This window comes from Caloenas nicobarica, chromosome Z (assembly GCF_036013445.1).
Source record: "Caloenas nicobarica isolate bCalNic1 chromosome Z, bCalNic1.hap1, whole genome shotgun sequence".
Classification (NCBI taxonomy): domain Eukaryota; kingdom Metazoa; phylum Chordata; class Aves; order Columbiformes; family Columbidae; genus Caloenas; species Caloenas nicobarica.
Genome location: NC_088284.1, coordinates 60,645,113 through 60,661,412, shown reverse-complemented (window position 1 = coordinate 60,661,412; position 16,300 = coordinate 60,645,113). Strand labels below are relative to the sequence as shown.

The 16,300-nt window shown below is 39.6% G+C and overlaps 1 protein-coding gene across 1 annotated transcript; it reads right to left on the bottom strand.

Annotated features, from left to right (window-relative positions):
• Positions 1 to 2,356: 2,356 nt before the first annotated feature.
• Positions 2,357 to 15,995, bottom strand: CD274 (CD274 molecule). The gene is made up of 10 exons (XM_065656786.1): positions 15,945 to 15,995; positions 14,944 to 15,068; positions 13,585 to 13,645; positions 12,007 to 12,075; positions 11,015 to 11,368; positions 10,249 to 10,530; positions 8,964 to 9,074; positions 6,264 to 6,314; positions 4,972 to 5,037; positions 2,357 to 3,256 (listed from the first exon to the last, which is right to left on the bottom strand). Exons 4-10 carry the CDS (start codon positions 12,059 to 12,061, stop codon positions 3,234 to 3,236), a joined length of 942 nt encoding a protein of 313 aa, XP_065512858.1. The 5' UTR covers positions 12,062 to 12,075; positions 13,585 to 13,645; positions 14,944 to 15,068; positions 15,945 to 15,995; the 3' UTR covers positions 2,357 to 3,233.
• Positions 15,996 to 16,300: the final 305 nt, after the last annotated feature.

The window sequence follows — 16,300 nt, the reverse complement described above, 5'->3', positions numbered from 1 at the left end:
ATTGGGACTTCTGTTGTCTTCCCACCTGGCAGAAAAAGTGGCCCAAAAGTTACTTCACAGTCACTGTCACCATCTTCTATACATTCTGAGCCAGCTCTGGCTACTGTAAGTTTTCTTCAGGTGTTCATGTTTGGGGACAACGAGACAGAAAGATCAGTTCAGTTGCCCAAGAGCCAGTGATCTTCCTTGGGCATCTCATTAACCCAGCACTACCTGGCAGGGACTTGGGTGGGACAATCACTTGGATTGCAGGACCAGAGAAATAGAGAGAGAGAAACAAGGAATCAGGGATAAGATGCTGCTAAACCAGAAGTCCCATGGTTAACATCTGCAAAAGCAGAAGTTCCACTTTTACCATCTCTGCTATTTTGCTCATTAGCCCACACTTGGATGATGCACCATTGGTACATATTACTGAAGGATATTAAAATTTGGTTTTTGGCCAAAGGGAAAAGATACACACATTCTGCATGCTGCTCCATGAAAAGCCCTGCAGGTCAATAGCAATGATTCTACTTTTCTTCTTATTAGTTATTCTTTAACGTAATTGTTATTAGTAATGGTATTCATATTCTACAGAATTAGATGCCACATCACAAAAGAGGCCACCAGACTGGTTCATAATTACATTTTTCAAATGACTAAGTCCTCAGCTCAAATACCAATATGGCAATCTAGAATGTGCACATGAACGAGGCTTTTCTGAGCACTTTTGGGCATCTAACAACACTTGACTATGAGGAAGCAAAATGTAACTTACTGAAGCTGAGTCTGCTCTAGGTTCATGCTGGATTTCATTTTTCCAGATATCCAAAAACAATGAAGTAGCATTCAGAAATTATTAACTGAAGGAAAAAAGATTATTACAAATATGGTGCTTATCTACATTTCTTATGTTAGGATCAGGAAGGATTTCCTCTCACCAAGTTCTCATGGTCTAACTCTTAGGTGTGTATTCTCCCTCTGTCATGACTGGCAAGTAATTGTGCCAAAAAACCTCACAGCATTGGAGGATGAACATGTAGGCCTGTCTCTCTGTATTCAGAAAAATTAAGCCAAGAAACTTAGCTTATCCTAAAAGCATAATTTGTAAAAGGACTAAAATTAGATTGGACAAGTTCTGGCTTTTATGTCAGAAAAATATAGGGTAGAGCTTGTTTAGAGAGGACAGGACTTTTCACATCATATGTTATCCACCACACATTCTGCTTTTCTAACGAAGAAGCAAAATTTCAAGCTTCCTATCAGCCACTCAGGAATTCAAATACTGGCATTTTGGATGGTAAGCTTCAGCTGCAGAACTTAAAAATATTGATATCCCCTCATTTCATTATCTTACTCATCTGGTATACAACACTGTCAACAATAACTTACTTTTTCTCTTGTTGGGAAAAGATAAATGTAACAGTTCCTCCTGTCCAGTGGAGTTTGATAAAGACTTTGACTTTGGTTCCATGACATTAAGCATGCACTAATAGCATTGCCTTACAAAGGTTGATAATAGCTAAGGGGAGTAGTTTAATATGCAAGCAGCTATTGCAGCCTCAAAGAGGAAGCAGAAAATGAAGTTGTCTGGAAGGGGAATTACTTATATGGCGATATGGAACTATATTTGTGTGTTGAGGACAGTCAGTGCTTTTTCTACAGAAGGCCCTTAATATTTCCAAAGCCATTCTTGCACTTTGGGAACAATTTAAAATGGGCCATTGCCTTCAGTGGCACCCGGACTGTGGCCTCAAAAAGCATATTGGGAAGCAGGAGGGGATGTTCAAGTTTACACAGCATCCTTGAGGAATCAAACGGCAAGCTTTGCAACGGATTAGGGAAATCACTTTAGAATAACTACTTTACTTAACTCATGCCTACCAACATCCTTATGGCTATGACATGCATTTCTCTATCCTACTATATGAGGCAGCTTCTAGATTGAATGCTGCCAGTAGTGAAGCCCTGGGCTGAGGGCTGCATTCACATCCTTAAGACTCCACAACAGACTCATTTATTTTAAACGGAAAAATAAAACCTGAGTCCAATGAGATTACAGTTCTCCGCTGTCTCTTATTTGTGGGAGCCGTTAGAGGGATGAAATTGGTGTAAATACTCAAATCTTAGATACGTGATTTTCCCAGAAAAAGCACAAGTAGTACTAACACTACTTATTGACAAGTCAAAGAGAGTAGGAAAAAACACAAGAAAACCAACACATATTTTATTACAAAAATATAATTGTGAATAGCATTGTAATAAATAATTTTCATCTGTGTAAGACCAGAAAAAAGGCAGCTATGCACTTAGCAAAATGTAAAAAAAGCGATAGCTTAAGAAATCGGATCCAAGAGCATGTTCCTCAGGATTTCTTAAGTAATCATATGAGCATATATTTCATGTTCTAAAAGTGAGAAGGTTGTCTTTCTTCTATTCCCAAGATGAACAAACAGACAGTCCAAATCAAGAGCTGTTCTTCCTGGATGTCCGAAGAGTTGCATTATCCCCAAATGGTAAATCAGAATAGTAATGACCAATAACGAAGTAGTCCCAGTTGTATCATGAGGAAATAAAATCCCTGAAACACTTTTTGGAGAAAGTAATCAAGAAGTTCCATAATAATTTCCAAACTATAGTTGCCAAAAGGGTTACAGCGTCTATTTCAGGTTTAGCTGTGAGTATCTTGCATTTTACGATCCACAGGAAGGACAGAAAATGCCCTGTCTGTGTGGTAGCTTGTCTTGTTGCACTGTTATGTCCTACGAGGATCAAAACATTGAAAAATTTCTTCATAAGCTGGAAAACAAATTCTCTACAGGGAACTGAGAGCTCAGGCAGGGGAAAAAAAAAAAATTAAAAAAAGGAAAAAAAAAAGTCCAGAAGATGGCCTGTTCAAGAACTAGCTACGAAATTCACGATGGTCACAGACCTAAAGTGCTTTACCTTAAAGACATTTTTAATGAAGTGTGTCTTCAAAAGTGCATAAGCTTGAGAGTGCAGAAACCCGGATATTTAAATAAATACCTTCATACTTAGTCACATCTACAGAAGCCTGAATCCAAGGACTTTTTATGCTGTAATAATTCTATTAACTTCATTGCAGTTTTTCCTGAGTTACAACAATATTGAAGAAGATTGCCATCACAGAGTAAAAACAAATAATTAATATCCCCATTAATAGACAGAACACAGAACATCTGAGCTCTCAAACCTTCACCACAGAGGAAAAAAAGCTTCCCCTCCTTTCTTTAGGTCTTCTCAATTTGCTTACCTGTAAAAGGAAGAATTATATTTTTTAAAATATCAAATTACAAAATTATGAAGCCACAGAACACTTCATGGCTTTGGGACTCTTTCTTAGAGTTTGGAGATACCAAAAAAAATTCCTTCATTGTCAAAATTAAAAATCTAAAATGAAATTAAGAAAAAGGTCAAATAGAAAAAGAAGATGATCATGGGAGGAAATAAAGTGATAGATCAAACACGCTGGTGGGAAGTACTCTTTAGCAAATACACTGAAATTGTTGTGTTTTGGGTTCCCTATTCTTTTAAAATCTTCTTTTAAAGACTTTCAAATACATTCAGTGGTCTATCTGTTCATGTCCTGGTTTTGTTTAAAACAAGACCAATCCTTTTTTAGTGAAATTTCCTTTCAGCTAAGTTCTTCTAAGTAACTTCTTTTTTTCCTGAAGTTTGCTGCATGTTTTTTGGACAGTATTTGCTCCAGAGCTGATAACAGTAGGAATGGAATGCAGAAAAGGCCCAGGTTCATCCTTATTGCTATGGCAGCCAAAGTTGCTGATAAATTTTGCACATCCTGTAAGTGAGGGGGTCGTACTTGCAGGGAGGTGGAAACAGAACAGGTGACCCAAACTGACCAGCTAGGTATTCCATCCCACGCATGTCATACACTGTATAAAAGTGGGAGATCACGAGCTACTCGTGTTCTTTTCCCATGTCCGGCATCTGAAGAGGATCCTACTTATTATGCTTGCGATCCTCGGCCCCGTTCTAGTCCGTGTATCCCTGAATCCAGTTCAGGTTTGCTGTGGAATCCAGCCCAGGACTTCCGGGTGCCTGCCCTGCAGCCGCTGGAGCGCTGTGCGATCCCGGGAAATTCAATGTTGGTTTTGTGTATTTTGCATTATTTTCTCCATTTACTAGTAGTATTAGTAAAGCATTTTTAACTTTCCAACTTGTAAGTCTCTCTCCCTTTTCCTCCTATGCACTTTCCTTAGTGCGGAGGGTAGGGGGCTAATAGGGAGCATTTGCTACAGTTTATTGTCACCCTGCCGCAAACTATGACAGTCTGTGTCCCTGGCAGCGTATCCTCAGGCCCTGACTCTTTGACTTGGAGATCTATACCTGCAGGACCAGCGGGTTTACCTTTGTTTATGTTTACTACAATAAAGTGTAGCAGTGAGGGATTCGGGATGGAATTCATTTAAGTGCTTTAGAAGTCAGCAAGAATGCGAAAGAAAAACCTCAATAACTGCACCCTTCTGTTCCACAACACAGTATGTTTTCAGAGATTTCAAAGATTTGATCATTTGTTTTCTTGCTTTGCCAAGACACAATCTCACAGCTTAAGACTTGCTTGAGCATCTGTGAGGGGTTAAGGTCTCCCTCCCCATTGCCATCACCACTCCTTCAGTTGTGCTGTAACAACTGTTTCTGTAGCAAAAGTGTGAGCTAGAGAAAAGACCCATTTGGGTTATTGTATATCTTCACATCAGTTCTTCCTTCACATGGCTTTTCTTTTTATTTTTAGAACCAGATTAATTATTTGATACAACTCTCAGCACACAATGACTCATTACAGTGAGTTTATAAGAGAGAAAATGGGAGGCTGTACTTCTCTTGAAGGCTCTGTCTGTCGAAACAAGTGACTAAATAAACCAGCTATGAATCAAGGCTCTGATGACCATGAATGATTTATGCTGTGTGCAATTTGTGACTATTTTTCCCTTTATCATTTATACCTACATTTCAGCTCTTCTTCTTCAAAAGAAGTGTCTCTGCAGTCACATGTATCCTTATCTTTTGACAGCTCTTTAAACAAATGACATACATACAGATAAGAGTCAGCATCGCTTAAACTTTTCACACAGTGATAAATTTTCGTTAAAAGCTGCTATCTTGGGCTGCCCAGAAACTATGTGGCTTAAATGCAGATCAGGAGAAGAGATTAATACTGTATATTGTGTCCATTTTGCACAAATATTCTCAAGAGAGATTTTCTTAGAAAAAAAAAAAACAACAACTGTCAGTATGAGTTAACTTTCACACTGCACTTTCATTTGAAGTTGTCACCAAATAAAACCATACAACAAATTAGAAAAAAAAATAGAAATAAAAATAAAAATAGAAATAAAAATAAAAATAGAAATAAAAATAAAAATAGAAATAAAAATAATGAAAGGAAAGGAAAGGAAAGGAAAGGAAAGGAAAGGAAAGGAAAGGAAAGGAAAGGAAAGGAAAGGAAAGGAAAGGAAAGGAAAGGAAAGGAAAGGAAAGGAAAGGAAAGGAAAGGAAAGGAAAGGAAAGGAAAGGAAAGGAAAGGAAAGGAAAGGAAAGGAAAGGAAAGGAAAGGAAAGGAAAGGAAAGGAAAGGAAAGGACAAACACACACAAACTGAAAACACCACAGCCATGAGCCACCATGAGAAGGGGCTAAATGTTAACTCTACCCACTCTCTCCTCCATTTCTCACTGTCATGGTGGTTCTGGACATTCACTGAGCTTTGCTTATAGCAAATAGCATCAGTATTTCAATGGGAGGAAAAAGAAATGGTTACGGAAGCTAAAGCTTTTGCTGTGTTTCTCTTATCAGAGCCAAATCCTGTGTCCTTAATGTTGTGATGAAGACCCTCACTATACTACTGGAGAAAACTACAGGATCATGCCAACGTGGCTCAAATTTGAGCACAGCGTCTGCACACCGAGATGTGCTGCCATCCTGAGGTATATGCTCCCGGGAGCATGTCCCATCCTATCACAGACTTTCCAAACACAGCACACCACACTGTCCTTTTCTTGTGCATACCAGGACTGCATCTGCTCCTGGAAAAAGTATGCTTTTCTTTCATGTTGTCCTTTCAAGAAGCTGACATAGTAATGAAAAGTCACTCTTCAGATGTAGTTTACAGTTGTTACATAAATGAAAAGTTGATAGCAAAATGAAAGCTGAATGTAAATCTGCATCTGTTTGTCAGCATTACAAAGTGAATTCTCAAGCAATTATTTCACACTGAGCTATGTTTATGCTGTATGTACATACTTGCTATTGATGAACAAGCTGCACATGTTCTGTTGTTCGTATTGGCTCCAGCTGAAGGAAAATAAGAGAGAAAAATCAAAAAGAAAACAAAATAGTTACTTCAGATCTAATGGAGGCTTAAGCACACTGGTGGGAAGGGCACACGTAGTACAGTATAATCATGGGTTCTCAAAACAATTTCTCCAAAGACCTTAAAGTGTATTCTTCAGTGCTCACAGTCTGTCAGTTTTCCTTCCCAGTTTCCTTTTGTCATTCCTAAGGCAGAACTCATTGATACTATACACTAGCATCACTGGAAAATACTTGTTCAAGTGGTTTTCCATTGTAATTTTTCACCCAGAATTTGAACATAATGGGTAAGAGGGAACGAGAAAGGTAGCACCTTCTCAGTGTTTTCTGAGGGGATAAAAGCCCATATTCCAGAGAGGTTCCATTCTGAAATAATCATCTAGGACAGCCTGGTTCAAAAAAAAAAAAAGGAAAAAACCCCACAACAAACAAAAGAAAACAAACACCACCGCCACTCCCTCCTCCCTGCCAAAAAAAACCAAACAAACAAAAACAAAACAAAACAACAGAAGAAAACAACAAAAAACCAACAAAACAAACAAACAAACAAACACCACCACCACAAACTGCCAGTACTATTTTAGCTTCTGAATCAACTTGTAGCTTATCACACACACATACACATACATATATAATCAGGATAATCACATACACTATTACACGTATATACATTCTCATGTATACAGAAAAACAATAAATATTACTCAGACAACCTAGGAAAATTCTGACCTTCACTGAAATCCCCAGATGGGAATCTTCTGAGAAGTCAAGGATTTTGCTGTCTCTTCTTCCACTTTCATGTTCTGCTCCTATTCCTATCATGTTCTTAGGACAAGTATATTCTTATACATGCATGGTTATCTACAGGAGTTCTGCGGCCTGTTAGCATCACATGCAAGCCTCTAAGGCTTATGAACACTTCTCCTGGGGCATGTTTCTATAGCACCAATGCACAAGATGAGTTTGTGATGAAAACACTGAATATTCACATTCAGTTCTATCTTGTATTTATTTTATGGATGTTGAACATAAACACTCAGTGTAGATTTTGCTCATAGATGATTTTGTGTAATATTCAGACAGAGATTAGGACTGTTTCTGGTTTTCACTGTGGAAAAGAGAGCTGGTAGATAGGAAAACCAACAGTTCTGCTATACTGCCTCAGGAAGTACACCTCTCTTAGTGTCAAAGCTTTTGAGATATCACTTGAAAAGATGGTGCAACAAGCCTTTGCATTCATTCCAGCTGAATTTTGTACTAGCTACACACATTTATATCTCCTATAAAATTAAAGAATTTCGAGAGGAGCATTTAGTCAGCTATCTTGTTCAGGTTTTTGGAGAATTTCTGGTAATAATTTACAGAATCATGCCAGTATGATACTATAATGCTAAGAGTACTACAGCAGCTTCAATGCCTCTTGGACTTTCTGTCTGCGGACAACTTGACAAAAAAAACCCCCACAAACAAACAAAAAACCAAACCAAAATAAAAAGAAGAAACAAAACCCCCAAAAACTTATTTGGAAAAAAAGAAGCAGCTACACATCAGCTAAAAAAAATCCACAAATTTGTTATTCAGAGGGAAGAGTTCTGGGCAAAATCAGAATTGTCAGCAAAAACCGCTTTCCTTTTGACACTTTGAAGTTAATCCTATGGATGTTCTGAAACCTGCATGACTTTATTGCATCTGTTAAAATGAAGAGTAAAAAATACCACTGACTATAAAATCCTTAAACACACTTAACTTCCTCCCAGAGAAGTAAAAAAAAAAAAAGTAACAGTACTGATTTCAGGTTAAGCAACACATATCAAACACTTTTTCTTTAATTTGAGGGCAAACCATATTCTTTGCACATTCAGATACCCTAAAAAATATTTCTACAAGCTTTTTTTTCTGGTTATCTAGCAAGTAAAAACAAATTACCGCCAATGCTTTAGCTCTTCAGCATACTGTGATACTGAAAATGTCCAATTCAAGTCAGTGAAGTGGACTGAAAAAGCTCAAAAATTAACAAGGAAATGACTCAAGTAGTATGAAACCACAGTGGGAATATTCTCTCTTGTGAAGAGTCTCTCAGACTCAAAACCTTGGATATATCATTTCATCTGTCGTTTACAGCCTTTATGGTGTTTTAACCAGAATAATCATATATGTAGAATTCTTAACAATTAGAATACTTAAAAATATATGTGCTCAGAGTTTAGTGAATTTTTTCAGAGAACACAGGAAAAGAAACCCACAGACCTAAAACACCTCCAGTGCCCTTTCTGCTCAAACCATTCTGGTCCCCAGTCAAAGGGAGGACTCAGAATAGGAAATTGCTATTTCCAGTAGGTGCATAAGCTGTGCTTTGATGTTTGAACGGGTTAGACACTAATCTTACTATCTATATGATTACCTGTAAGAAAAGAGAGATGCATGGGTAAGTGGTTTGTGCAGGGCTGACAACCCGTTCCACTCTACTAACTTGCTAGTATTTAAACAAGTCAGATAAAGAAAAAGAAATAAACAATATGGTAAAAAGTTAGTGGTTTCAGGATGACGTTTATTATCTCATTCCACCTCTGCAAGGCTGAATTAACAGAATAGATTAATAACTGAGATACACTAAATAAATAATTTGAATACCTTTTCTTATGCAGAGCATAAATAGAAGCACTGATCCAAAGAAAGCAGTCACAATGAGAATTGCTCCAGTGAAGCGTCTGCTCTCAGTCCACATAACACCATCACCTGAATCTTCAAGAAAAACAAGTGCGGGAAAGACATTAAGTAATTGCATAAGCTTCTCCCTTTTTCTTTCAATTTCACCATATTATGTTTGCTATGAGCAGTTCAGACATCGTTACAGCACTTTAGATTGTGTTTAAGGTCAGGTGCCGATGATGCACTCTACCTTATCTCACCCCAATAAAGAAAAAAAAGATCGCACATATTCATATTTATCGTCTCCTCCTGCATTCCACGGTGATAGAGCCTTCGATTCCTGTCACACATCCTGCTTATCACCAAGGTACAAAGTGTTACATCTAGCTTAGTTTCCCATCAGGACTTACAGGAAACAGCTACTTGAGAAAGAGAACAGAGAGTCCCTTTCATCTGGTAAAACTCTGAATGCAAAGGGTAAGTGACATCCATGAATCCCAGAGGCATCTCTTGTTAAAAACAAAATTCCCCACTCACCAGTCATTGAAAGGATGACTTGGCTTTCTTACCCTCAGCTGCCTGTTTCTATTCCTTGTCAGTCCCAAAAAGTGTGCCAGCATAGGCATTTTTAAAACTCCATGGTGAACAGGAGCAGGGAAATGACCTGGCCAAATAACAGTCTAGTACAGAGAAATATTATTTTTGAGTTGGATCGGGTCTCCAGTGTGGTTTAAAGCTTGTGCGAACGTATGGGGGTACAATGCAGAAGTTAAAAGAGAAAGCAAAAACGAAAGTAGTATGGGTGGCGCTCAATTAAAAGGTCTCCATGCATCTTCCTTCAATCCAGATTTCATAAGAAAAAAAAAAAATCTGTGTACAATTTGTTAAATTTCAATATGCCCAAAGCAAAGGCTGTAGTGGCAGGAAAAGACCATATTGTTCAACAGAACATTCTTGGAGGATTTTATTTCTAGGCTCTTAGCTACATGCTTTTCAAATAATGGAACTTTTTAACACTCAGACTCAATTTTCATGAAACTGTAGGTCATGCAAAATTTCTATCCTTCAATTCCATCCACATATGCATGATGAACATGTTCATATGGTGGAAGTGTACACTAATAGCTAAACTTAACAACACAGGTATTTCTTTTTAGCCTTTTCAAAATTAGATAGGAAAGAGAAACAAATCACGGCTGATTCAACTGGAACAAAATAACATAGTACCTTGAAGTATATTACCATAAATGAAATTTAGAAGTGTTACCTGGTATGTGTAAAATGGCAGATATATTTTCTTGAAGCTCTTTATTCCAGAATATGCAGTAAAAAACCTCATCTATCCTACTTTCGATTGTGAGGGTACTTGTCACACGATACAGCTGGTCACTTCCAGTTTCATAACTTGTGTTTGCCTTATCAGTCAAATCTTCATATTCTCCATTTTGCCATATCACTTCAGCTTGTGGGTATCCTTCTGACTGACACGTCAACTTCCATTTGTTCTCTCCTGTGCTCACCACTCCTTGGGTTATAGTTCTATAAGGAGCTAAACAAATGGAAGAAAATGATTACTGGTAGGAAGCCAGAAGAAAAGCATATTTAGCAAGACACCTTTTCATTACCCCCAGCCTCTGGGCCAAGTTTCTGTACATCGGCTTGGATTTTGTAGATAATAATCCTCACAGAAAAAGTAAATATCACTATTTTGTCTCTCCATAGTAACTGGAGGCACAGGATGCATTATAATTTTGACACTGTTATAGAAAATGGCATTAGCTTTCTGGTCTTTGTCCTGTCTAAATGGTTTTTGCAACACTATTCCTCACACACCATATGCAAAATAGAGGACAGAGCATGGGTTTAACCAAGACAGAAACACAAAGCCATACAGCTGCGCAACAGCCATGAGGCAGCTCCTGTCTCTGGAGAGGTTTCTTTAAATGTGAGACCAGATGTTTTACTTCAGGGACTCCTTTGAAATCCTTTAACAGTATCAGATAGCACTGAACCTCCTGCAGTAGCTCTCTCACCCTTAACTTTCAGATTGATTGTCTTGTAGTCGGCTCCCCCGTAGCCAACAGCACAGCGATAAACCCCTGCATCTCTGAGCTTCACGCCGGTGATCTGAAGGAGAGACTGTCCCAAGTGCAGATTCTCTTTCAACAATTTTATCCTTCCCTGGAAGTCACTGTGCTGGCTTTTGAAGTCTTCCTCTCCTTTGAGAAGTGCATAAACCTGCTTCTTTTCCTCATCCTTCTTTTCCCAGCTGACACTTAAATCTCTAAACTTTAATTTCCCATTCACTGGGAATGTGCACTCCATGGTCACATTGTTCCCATGTTCCACAATGTAGAGTGACTGCGGAGCTTCGACCGTGAACAAAGCTGAAAAACAAAATTTGGAAGAAAACATAATTTTCCAGTTATAAGCCTAATCTTCCAAGTCACTTTAAGGATGAAAAGTATCTGCCCTGTTCATAAAAGTTAAATGGTTTTGCATGCACTTGCCCAAGTTCAGGACAAACTGGGCTGTTGGTACCTGCAAACACAGTGTGCACACACTGTGATGCTGTACTAAAAATAGGCAAATGTGTGTGCAGAGCTCATCAGCTGTTGCTTTCAGAACACAGCCACGGTAACAGGCAATTGTTAGTGTCTCAGATGGGAATGTCCTGTTTATATAAACGTCGATTGTTTTTACACACAACATTAAACAATAAATGACAATTCCCAGGTTCACAGTACAAATAAAACTTCGCTTAATACAAATGGTACCTTGTCTGAAATGGTGTCTATGCTGAAACATTGACAGCGGTTTGAACCTGGCCCCCTATCAAAGCACACATACTAAGCATACATATACAGTTTAATGTAAAAGCATGCTAAGATAATTTTATTTAAAACATTAATAAACCAAATCACTTGGAACTGAAGGAAAACTGAGGAATTAACGTTTTTGTGCTTATACATGGAAAGAAAACATACTTAAACATTCTACTACTTCTTACAACTCAGCTTCTTACCATTTAGGAAATGCCAGTAGAATAAAAATATATACAAAACCAAAGGCTTTTCCATGATGTAGATAGAACCTAAAATGATAAAATAATAGAAAAACATAAATAGCTGTTCATTTTCTAATTTGCACCATAAAACATACGTTGTAGTCACTCCATACAAAGAATGGGACAGAAGGCATTTAATTCCACTTTAGGTAAAAACATGACGAAATTGCACCTTTAATTACAGTAGATGATAAGGCAGAAAGCTTTCTGCACGTGTCCAGGAAGAACATCTAATTTTATTTGCTTTAAACATTTGCCCTTGGTTATGGCAAAATATACACTTTATCACCATCTTTCAATTAGTCGATAAATACTTTAAAATACCCAATTGTTCCCCCAAACTGCAGAAGGGATTGTTGCTCCTGCTAGGAGGAGAATGGAGGAGATGTCTACATGACTTCACTGGAAGAAATAGACCTTAGTCTTTCCCCACCTCTTTGCCTTACTTTAACATATTGCAAACATACCCTGTGTTATAACACATGGGTCTCACAGTACTTACAACAGGGTTCATGAAGTGACATATATTGTGAACATTATTAATGTGGTAATTAATCACTTAATGAGTATTTACACATTAATACCTTTGTAAAACAGTGACAAAACCAGTCAGCCTACAAACAAAATCTGTTGTCTTGATTTTCTGCTGCTTTACCTCTAAACATGTAAATTATTTCAATTTTCTGTCAGTTTTCCCCCTCTTCTTTGACATAGCTTTTATACTCACACACGACACTTTAAGATTGTGAAACGGTTATTAGTGTTGATTCATACACTTTAACCTTCACACACCCACTGCACTTGCTAAGTGTCTATTTTAAGTCAGAGCAGTACTACTATCAAACACTGCCATCATTTTTCAGCTTACTCTCAAGAAAAATCCAATCCCAATAGCGGGTTTGCAGAAGGCAACACAGATGGAACTGAGAAACTGAGTAAATCTAATACATTGTTAGGCAGACATGAGCAATTACAAAAGGATGTTCTGCTAACAGGGACAGGAAAATACAAATAAGATCCTCAGGGTAAAAGATCTGTTTCCTTGATAAATAAATTGCAAGCTTCTTAATGCGGTTAGGTAGTCAATTCATTCCTCAGCCACAAGTGATGCTCTTAAAAGCACGAGCAAACTGCTGCCTAATCCTGCGGGTTCCACTCATGCATGATGTGCATATGAGAGTGCCTCCATCATGATGCCACCGCCTGAGCAATAAGCAGTCCAGAGCACCAGCTAAGCTCCAGAGTAAAGCTCCTCAAATGAGACAGAGGCACGCCAGCCTAGCGAATGCACTCTGATCATGCTTACTCTAGAGGCAAGCCTGCAGAAGAGCAAGCCACTGAGGCTGATGAGTACAGGTGTGCACCTCTCTGCACTCCCCATGCCAGAATGACCAGACTTATAGCACACTCAGCCCCAAAACGGTTTCCACTATTTTTAAAAGTAGAGGCTGTAGCTGAGAGACTGCTCGAAACAAATAGCATATGCATTACAGTCATGGAAAGATACCCATACCCATGTATGCAACCCATACCTACTTTTTTTGTCAGGAAATCTGAATGTCGGTATGAACTCCAGGAGAAGTGTCCTGATTAATTCCTGGAAGATGGATGACGACAAGTAAGCTTTGCAGTTCTAAGACCCTTGATTGTATCCTGCAATTGCTGAACTTTAATTTGCATCCTTTCTCCCACTGTAGAGGAAAACAAGCCTTACTACACACAAAGGAAGTATAACGATTACTTACAAAATTCCTCAAGAGTGATAAAGACTGCTGCTGTACTCAATTTTCCACGTTCAGAGAGGAAAAAAAAAAAAAAAAAAAAAAGGAAAAATTTTTTAAAAGAGAAAAAAAAAATAGGTCCAGGTCAAATCCAGATGCACATGAAGAAACCTGCTGCAATAACCATTACAGACTCCACTCCCATTTCACCTTCAGCAAAATGATCTGGCTGGACCAGCTGAAGCAGCCCAAGACCTAGCTGCCAATCAAAGATCTTTGCCAAAGCTGCAGTCTTCTCACTATTTATCTTACATAAGCTACCACAACGCCTCTTCTCTCCTCCTGCTGGCTTCTGACATCTATTGCAAACACAGATTTATAAAAGCAAAAAGATATTCATTCTACGAAATGCTTTTCAGTATTGCTGCTCTATGTTTCCCTCACAATCAAATGAAGAAGACAGGAAAAACAGAACTATTTGCCCAAAGACTTCTTGTAACAGAACTTAAATGTTGATGTAACTCTACCTACTTCTTCCCCAGTATTGGAGAATTCCCCACGAGGGAAAATTCTGTATTGCTAACAGTGGTTCACTGTAACCAGCAACAGAAATGTTGGGAAAATTAGTGCATAAAATGCCACTAGCATTTTAAGAAACATATCATCTGATCAAAGCTATATGTGAGCAACAGTCCTTGGAACATCAGCAGCAAGAAGTCATCCATCTACACAAGCTCAGGGTCCCTATAGTACTAATCTCAAACAATGCCAAACAACTACTAACAATGACTGGAAATTTCTACACAACTTGCTCGTGTCTGCAGAGGTCATAAGTAAGAATCATGGCAAAAGCATTCCTGACTTTGTCGGTGGTAAGAACGGATACGGTCTCCCCAAGATTTGAGCACAGTGAAGGCCCCCTGCCTTGCCATGATGTAGTGCAAGAAAAGTTGTTATGACTATGCATTAGCTTATCAAAAAATAAAAAGCACTGTCTTTTTCTTATTCTAGAAGTCATTCAAGAATACAGAAAAAAAAAAAAAAGAAGTATTACAAGCCAAAGGGTGTACTCCTATTGTACTTATACTACCTTGTGGATCATAGTGGGATAACCTGGTCAACAGCACAAAATACAACTTTAAACATATGTTTCAGTGTAAGTTTAACCACTTACGTTGTCTTTGCATATCTCAAAAAAAAGGCTGAGATTTCCAGCAGAGTTAAAATACTGTGAAATGATCACTTCAAAGTTTTCAGGAAGAATTTTCTTCTGTCTGCTTGACAGCCCACTCACAGTATCTGTCATGGAAGAAAACACACATAATACACAAAACTGTTAAGAGTTAACCTTTTTACTTGACATGTGGGAGGAACAAAGAAACAGTGGTATATGGAATAGCTGAATGTAACATTTAGGTTCTAATAAGCTGAAACTACCTTACAAGATTGAGGGGGTAGATTTCCACAATAGGTGAGACCAATGAAGGTTAATTTCCACTGATTTCTTCTTTGCTCAAAAACAGGTTTAACCATATTTAACCATATTTTCCCAGGTGGGGGGGGGGGGGGGAAAAAGGGCAACAGAATGAAACTGAAACCAATTTGTAAAATACTGACTGTGAAACCACAGAAGCCATTGATGTAGCTAGCTTTTAATGTCATGAATTTACTTTCCTCTTTTTCATCGCTTGCCTTGAGGTCAATGGGTTGCTTTTCCATTTAAGCACTTAGTACCAAATAAAAGACCAGGACAGGTTTTTTTTCGTTTTTTTTCTCCGTTCGTTTTATATAGAGAGATATACACACACGTGCGCACACACGTTTTACAGCATAGTTATGTACTGCGGTCGGTGGGGCTTCGTTTGTTTTAACTCTGCAACAGATTTTCCAGACAAATAACTCAGTCTTGCTTGCAAGACCTAAGCAAAACGTACGACCGGAGCAGCCTTCGGGGAGAAAAGCTCCCGGGCAGGCTCCAGCAGCGGCAGATGCCGCTGCTGGAGCCTGCCCGGGTGCTTTTCTCCCCGAAGGCTGCCGTCTCTGCGCCCCTCGCCGCCCGCCCCTCCAGGTGCCTGGGGGCGGAGAAACACTCTCTCCCGTCCCCGCAGGCAGCGGACCCGGGGGCTGGTAGGGCAGAGACCCTCCCGGCTGACCCCGTGCCCGCCTAGCCCCTACCTGGCGGACCCTCAGGGCACCGCGGGCCAACTCCCCCGGCCACCTGCTCCCGTCGGCGGCCGCAGAGGCTCTGCGGAGCGGCGGCCGTCCCGCCTCAGCTCAGCTTAGCCCGGCCCGACCCGCCCCGCTCCGCCCTGCCCTGCTGGCTGGACCCGGGCCGCCGGACCCCGCCGGGACCTTCCCCGCCCGCCCCCGCTGCGGGTTTGCCGATGGGAGGCCCTCCCCAGTTCGGCCCTCCGCGGAAAGACGGCCCGAAAAGCCCCGGCGCCGTGCTCGTAGCCCGCGTTTCCCAGCGCTTCAGCCGGCGTGAGTCGGGGTGCCCTCCCGGGAGACCTTTGCCTTCCTAAAAGCCACGG